This window comes from Molossus molossus, unplaced genomic scaffold (genome assembly GCF_014108415.1).
Source record: "Molossus molossus isolate mMolMol1 unplaced genomic scaffold, mMolMol1.p scaffold_m16_p_2, whole genome shotgun sequence".
Lineage (NCBI taxonomy): Eukaryota > Metazoa > Chordata > Mammalia > Chiroptera > Molossidae > Molossus > Molossus molossus.
Window position 1 is genome coordinate 28307128 of NW_023425355.1, and position 7218 is coordinate 28314345.

Sequence of the window (7218 nt, forward strand, 5' to 3'; positions counted from 1 at the left end):
GAGAGATTTGAAGCATTTCCATTACATATTTTTAAATTCCCTAATAGAGAAATTCTTTTTTTTAAATTAATTAATTAATTAATTAATTAATTTATTTTTATCCTCACCCGAGGATATTTTTCCATTTTTTGTACAGATAGAGTGGGAGGGAGAGAGAGAGAGAAACATCGACGTGAAGGGACACATTGAGTGGCTGCCACCCGCATGACCAACCAGGGCCGGGGACAAACTGCAACCGAAGTACGTGCCCTTAGTGGGAACCGAACCCGGGTCTCTCCGGACCACAGGCCGACGCTCTAACCGCTGAGCCAAACTGGCCAGGGCTTAATTAATTTATTTTTGTTACAAATGTTTCTCCTTTTTCCCCACTGATACCCTCCTCCCCCTCTCTCCCCGTCCTATCCCCAGTTTTGTTGTCCATGTCCATTGTTCATGCATACATGCATATAAGTTCTGTGGTTTATCTCTCCCCCACCACCCCGTCTTCTGGCGATTGTCAGTCTGTGCCCCACTTCCACGTCTCTGGGACTGCCCCATTCCTCAGACTGTTATGTTCATTATATTCCACAAATAAGTGAGATCATATGATACTTGTCTTTCTCTGTTTGGCTTGTTTCGCTTAGGCTAATACTTTCCAGGTCCCTCCATGTCCTCTCAAAGGATAAGAGATCTTTCTTTCTTACAGGTGCATAGCTCCATTGTGTATATGTACCGCAGCTTTTTTATCCATTTGTCTACTGATGGACATTTGGTCTGTTGCCAGATCTTAGCTATTGTAAATAGTGCTGCTACGAACATGGGGGTAAATGTATTCTTTCTGATAGGTGTTTCAGGCTTCTTAGGGTATATTCCTAGAAGGGGGATCACACTTCTAGGGGGGTCAAATGGAAGTTCAATTTATAATTTTTTGAGGTAACATCATAGTGTTTTCTATAGTGGCTGCACCAGTCTGCTTTCCCACCAGCAGTGTACTACAGTCCCCTTTTCTCCACACCCTCGCCCACACTTGTTGTTTGATGATTTGTTGATGGCAGCCATTCTGAGAGGTGTGAGGTGATACCTAATTGTTGTTTTAATTTTCATCTCTCCTAATAGAGAAATTCTTAATTATTTTTTAAGTCACAGATGCATGTGAGAATCTGATGAGGCCTACAACCTTTCTCTCCACTAAAATGAACATATGTACTTGCATAATTTTGATAACATTATCACACAGGTGGCCAGTTGAGAATGCCTACTCTAGGTTTATCAGTATGGTGAGGAAGAGAGTCCATTGGGTCCAGTCATACATTTAGCTGAGGGGGCACAAAGTTGGGCGTGGACTACAGGCCATGACCCTGCATCAAGGCTAGGTTCTCCCTTAGTACCCTGCAGTGAGGAGGCCACAGGTAAGAGGCCGAGCTACACCTCTCGTGCCAGGTGGCAGGAGCAGACAGTGTTAGGAGCAACGTTAACTTGGGCATTGTCAATGAGGGCAGAGCAGGCAGACTTGGGTACTTCCCCCAGCAATCACTTCTCCAGGCTTCATGGAAACCCACAGCTGCAGGGTTAGGTGGGAGCAGTAATCCCTTCTATGCATCCGAGTTACCTCTGTAGGAATTTAAGGGAGAGAGGGAGGGAATAAAGCAAAGTATTACTCAGGTTGGTCACCTGAGTAAAAGTGGCAATTACCACCTTTTTCACCTGTCCATGTATATCTTTAGACCTAGCAACAGAGTAAGATGTCTGACTGCAGGGGATGAGAGGCTCTGGAACATGGGAGGGGATCAGGGGACAGTATCTTTGTCCCTCACCTCTTGACAAAGCAGGGAGGAAGGGACCATTTCTTTATCTCTTACACCCTCACCTACCTTCTCAGTAGACTTGAATTTAATTCAGGAGTAGGTGTTCGAAACAGCCATCAAATCACAAAAGGTTCATAAGACAGTAAACCAAGACTTTGGGACATTAAATACATGTCTTTTGTAAATCAAACAAGAAGATTGTGCAGCTTTTGTTTTCTCAAGTTGCAAGTTGATCCAAAAGTAGAAAAACTAATAGATCATTTGCATGAAATGGTCAAGATTAGAGGACTAGTCATCTCTTTGTGGACTAATTAATAAATCATATGAAAATTCCAGTTAAAAATTTAAAATGGGTTAATATGTTTTGAAAGTTTCTATTTGGCTATAAATGATTGAAACAGTTTCCTTGTGTTGTAAATAAATATAACAAAATTAATGAGACCTATTGGGCTTTTCTCAACTCAAATGAAAATAGCATCATTTTATTTTCTCAATAAAAAATAATACATTACTAATTTTAAAAAATGAACAAAAGTTTAAGGAAGTAAGACATCCCACTACATATATCCTTTTCTGAGATCTGTCTTCCTTTTTATATAGGGGTGCAGGAGAAATGCTGGAACCTCATGGCTGGGGGTGTGTGTGTGAAGGGAGAGATGTTTGGATTGGGACAAGGGAAAATTATTCCTCCAAGAGGAAGAAAAGATCAAGCAAGGGAACGGATGCAGTCTCTCCCTGTAAACTAAAGAAAGGCAAATTCCAACCACAGGGAGAAGCTATCCCGGGTTTCTGGGATTGGCAGAGGAAAATGAGTGGCAGGACCTTATGTGGCTAGGGAAGGAAAGGGGTGGGCCAGTGGGAGTGGTAATTGGGGTCTTGAGCTCATGGTGACGTGGCCCTCACGTGAGCAGAAGCCTACGTGTACAGACGTTCTTCTAATCTTGGTCTTCGTTTGGTCGGTTGCCATCTGCCTATTTCCCCAACGGCAGGCAGGCCGGTGGCTAGGGAAGGAGGAGGAGGTAACTGACCAGATTCCAGCAGGTCTTTGTGGATGGGCGCTGCCTGGGGGATTCCTGCGGTTTAGGTTGAGGAGGGAGGAAACCGGGACAAAGCCGGGACAAGGCGTGCTTTCTCCACACCCTTGCACCATCCCCTGCCCTTCCAAGAACGAAAATGGTCGACTTTGAGGGCTGTATTACAGGGGAGACCCCAGAGCAGGAGGGGAGAAACCTTTGACATCCAGGATCTTGAATCGGGAAGGGCAGTTTATTAGGATTCGTGTCCCGTGTCCTGTATCATCTACCAATCCAGAATCTTGGGGCTGCGCGTCTGTCTGACCATCTGTCATTCCGAATGTCTCGGTAGGGCGCTGTACCACTCAAAGTAATGGAACAAAGAATCTGCCCGGAATCCCTGCATGTCAGTGTAAAGCGGGTATCGCCCCGCTGCCAACGAGAAGGGCGGGGATGGCTGACGTCCTTGCCTTATCTAGGTCCCATTAATGACTGTCCAGCTATCTCTCTGCTATTATATAAGTAGGAAAATGGATGTAACAGAGCATACCGAAAAAAATGGTTGTATTCAGTGGAGGAGGGGTGGGGATGCGTCGGGGAGGGTCTTTCCGTCCGTTTTCCATAGTTCCTCCCCCGTCCGTCCCCCTGCCCTCGCCTCTCTTCTTTCCAGTTGTTTCAAAGGGGTGTGGTTTTTTGTTGGGAAAATGGCCGTCCGCTGGGAGTGGAGGGGTGGGCTGAGGCAGGGCGAGAGTGGACGTTGTGCCGGAAGAGGGCTGATGTCCGCGGGGTCCTGAGAAGTGAGTGTAGGATGAGAAAAGAAAAGGTAAAATCCGTTTGACTACCAGGACCTTGAATTCGGAAAAGCTGGTTTGAGGACTCTGAAGTGCTGTTCTGTGCGCCCCTCCATCTGTTTCTGCCGAGTCGCCAGTCTGTGTCAGTGGATCTTGTGCGTGAAGATCAATCAGACCGAGAGCAGGAAGAAGAGACACATTGCCCAGAAACAAGTAGGTCAGAGTGAGGGTGCTGGACTGTTTGTGGGTCCTTGGGGTGGAGAATGGTGAAGCGTACAATCTCGAGTGGGCCTCCTCTGAATCCCCCTCCTTCCCTCCTCTACACCATTTCGGAGCTTCCAAAACAAAGTTCTCTGCTGGTACAAGACAGGGAAAGAAGTGGCTGGAAGGGGGAGGGTACCACGAGAGTCCCGGGGTGGGCTTAGGGAAAAACCTTGCTCCAGATTACCCTTTGGGGTACAATCCTTGGTATTGGTCTGCCCGTTATACACACGGTCCCAGAATTGTCAGTGCTTAGGTGGAGAACAAGTTGAGGGATGAAGAAAATTCCTCCAGAGCAGTGGAAATTGGTATGTCTTAGTTAGGACTTCCTTGGTACCTCTGAGATGGTGGGGTGGTGGAGGCAAGAATGAAATTGACATGTTATCTCTGTCTGGCTTCTACACAGAAGCTCCATTGCCATCTATTTTGTTAGGGGAGTGTGGCATCATCTTTAGAGAAAGTGATTTTCAGGGGTGGGGATGGGGTGGAGGATTGGAGTTGATTGAAGGAGGCTGAGAGGGAGCTAATGAACGTCAAAGCCTAAGCACTGTGAGGAGAGGAATATAATGTAGGTGGGAAATACTGGTCTCTGCCAAGGAGAGCCAGGGATTCCAGACACAGACCTATGTCCAGTCCTGGGTGAGGTCATCTGCTCTCTAAGCTGTTAGTAATTCCCTCCCCACCCCTTATGTATGCAGATTTGCAGAACACTGTACTTCCAGGCAAGAAAGAAAAGGAAGACATTATCTGGACCTGTGTGGGTGTATGTGAGGGTGCCACTGCACCCAGGACATCTAGAGGGGCAGAGGAGGTAGGGAACTGATTAGATACCTTAAATTAAATGAACTGGGGTGCCGTGGTTGAACGTGAGGTTGGAGAATCTGGAGGTGGAGAAAATTTTCAAAATTAACTTCCCAATGTAGGAAAGGGACCAGTGATCTAGCCCTGAGTCCCTTCCATGTCCCAGTCCTTTTGTCTGCCCCTAGTTTAGTTTGTCTGCATGCAAAGGCACAAAAGGAGAAGACTGAAACATCAAGTCTTTCCTTCTTTCCTAGGTGCTGCTGTATCTGCAGCTGCTGAAAAGCCTACCAGCTATAGCTAAAGATTCTGCCCGGACTTCAGATAACTCTGAGCCACAGCAAGCCTGCACTGCTTGGGTTAAGAATTCGGCTCAGACATTCGCCTCAGTATGGGTCGAACTCGGGAAGCTGGCTGTGTGGCTGCTGGTGTGGTGATTGGGGCTGGCGCTTGCTACTGCGTATACAGACTAACCTGGGGAAGAGATGACAATGAGAAAATCTGGGACTACGACGATGACGAAGATGAGGAATCTAGTGACATTACAGAGATCGGGGTGGAGACTGGGAGAGGAGCTAATACTGGGATGGGGGCCAGAGCCAGACTTCAGGGTGACTCAAAGGGCAAGGAAGAAGTGGGTGTGGAACTCAAGAGTGGTCCGGATGGAAAGGTGGAAGTGCACTCAGGGGCCCAGAGAGGAGGTGGCCTAGAGGCCAAGGCCAAGGCCCTTTTCAGCACACTGAAAGAACAGGCAAGTACAAAGATGGGCAAAGTGGCCAGGTTAGGTACCATATCTGGGACTAGGACTCTTGCACCAAGTTTACCCTGCCCAGGAGGCAGGGGTGGAGGCTGCCACCCCACAAGGAGTGGGGCTAAGGCTGGGAGCAAGGCAAGTGGAAAGTCCAAGGGAAGGGCCCGAGCTAAGAGCACCAGGACTCCAGCTACAACATGGCCTGTTCGAAGGGGCAAGTTCAACTTTCCATATAAAATTGATGATATTCTAGGTGCTACAGACCTTCAAAAGGTTCTTAACATCTTGGAAAGAACAAATGATCCTTTTATTCAAGAAGTTGCCTTGGTCACTCTCGGTAACAATGCAGCATATTCATTTAACCAAAATGCCATTCGGGAATTGGGTGGTCTCCCAATTATTGCAAAATTGATAAAAACAAAAGATCCTATTATTAGGGAAAAGGCTTACAATGCCCTTAATAACTTGAGTGTGAATGCTGAAAATCAGAGCAAGATTAAGACATATATCAGTCAAGTGTGTGATGACACTGTGATTTGTCGCTTGGACTCAGCTGTGCAGATGGCTGGACTAAGACTGTTAACAAACATGACTGTGACTAATCATTACCAACATTTGCTTTCCTATTCTTTTCCAGACTTTTTTGCTTTGTTATTCCTGGGAAATTACTTCACTAAGATTCAGATTATGAAACTACTTATAAACTTTACTGAAAATCCAGCCATTACAAGAGAGCTGGTCAGTTGTAAAGTACCATCAGAACTGATTTCCCTCTTTAATAAAGAATGGGACAGAGAGATTCTTCTTAATATCCTAACCCTATTTGATAATATAAATGACAACATAAAAAATGAAGGGCTTTCATCATCCAGAAAAGAATTCAGCAGAAGTTCACTTTTTTTCTTATTCAAAGAATCTGGGGTGTGTGTTAAGAAAATCAAAGCATTAGCAAATCACAGTGATCTGGTGGTGAAAGTAAAAGTTCTCAAAGTATTGACCAAACTTTAATCTGAGTCTGTCACAAACAATAAAGAGATACTTTTTTTTATTTTTTATTTTGCACTTGGGAACAATACATTTGGTAAATTCTTTGTTTTTCACTGTGTTTATATGGCAAAGAGATCTTTTCAGCTGCTATTTTGGAATAATGGATATCACAGATTAACATTGATGCTGGTTGTAATGGTTAGTTTTAGGCTGGACCATTTTAAGGATGCCAAATGAACACTAGAGCTTCTACAAAGAAAGCACTTAATTGATTCCATCTTGCTACCTAGATTGAGATATTTTTACTCTTTACCTAAACTGACAGCAAACTAATCATAAATAACCTACACTTTTGTATTGGTTGACATTTGTTAATCTTAGACTTGTGTTTTATCAATAAAGTTGTGTGTTTTAACCATCAAAAAAGAAATTTATCATGTTCTTGAGTTTATGATCTATTTGGGGAGGCAAGATTTATGGAAACAAAAAGATATTAATAGCCCTGGCCGGTTTGGCTCAGCTGTTGGAGCATCGGCCTGTGGACCAGAGAGTCCTGGGTTCAGTTCCCGCTAGGGGCGAGTACCAAAAAAAAAAAAAAAAAAGATATTAATTAAAGCAAGAGCTAAGGATCATGGCTAGCTGCTTCCTATTAGTGCTTAGAGGTGGCAGAAACTTCTGCAGGCAACAGTGCTCAGAGTTAGTTTCACAGAAGAGGGGACACTTAAGACATTTAAGTAAGCTGAGCTTGAAGGATAGGATAAAAACAGCAGAAGGGCATTGGAGTAGGGAGGAGTAGTGGGAAAAAAGGCATGGAGATGGAAATCCTGCTCCAG

General features: G+C 44.9%; 1 protein-coding gene across 2 annotated transcripts; it reads left to right on the forward strand.

The window, feature by feature from the left end:
* The first annotated feature begins 3574 nt into the window (after positions 1 to 3574).
* ARMCX1 (armadillo repeat containing X-linked 1) lies at positions 3575 to 6725 on the forward strand. Of its 2 annotated transcripts, XM_036271138.1 has the most exons (3): positions 3575 to 3801; positions 4548 to 4660; positions 4905 to 6725. In XM_036271138.1, the coding sequence occupies exon 3, from the start codon at positions 5039 to 5041 to the stop codon at positions 6404 to 6406; it is 1368 nt and encodes a 455-aa protein (XP_036127031.1). In that variant the 5' UTR covers positions 3575 to 3801; positions 4548 to 4660; positions 4905 to 5038; the 3' UTR covers positions 6407 to 6725. The 2 variants fall into 2 exon arrangements, with proteins under 2 accessions (XP_036127031.1, XP_036127032.1); XM_036271139.1 differs by lacking the exon at positions 4548 to 4660.
* Positions 6726 to 7218: the final 493 nt, after the last annotated feature.

Excerpts from the sequence above, each read along its gene's own strand:
- ARMCX1 (XM_036271138.1), top strand. The coding sequence starts at position 5,039 with ATGGGTCGAACTCGGGAAGCTGGCTGTGTGGCTGCTGGTGTGGTGATT.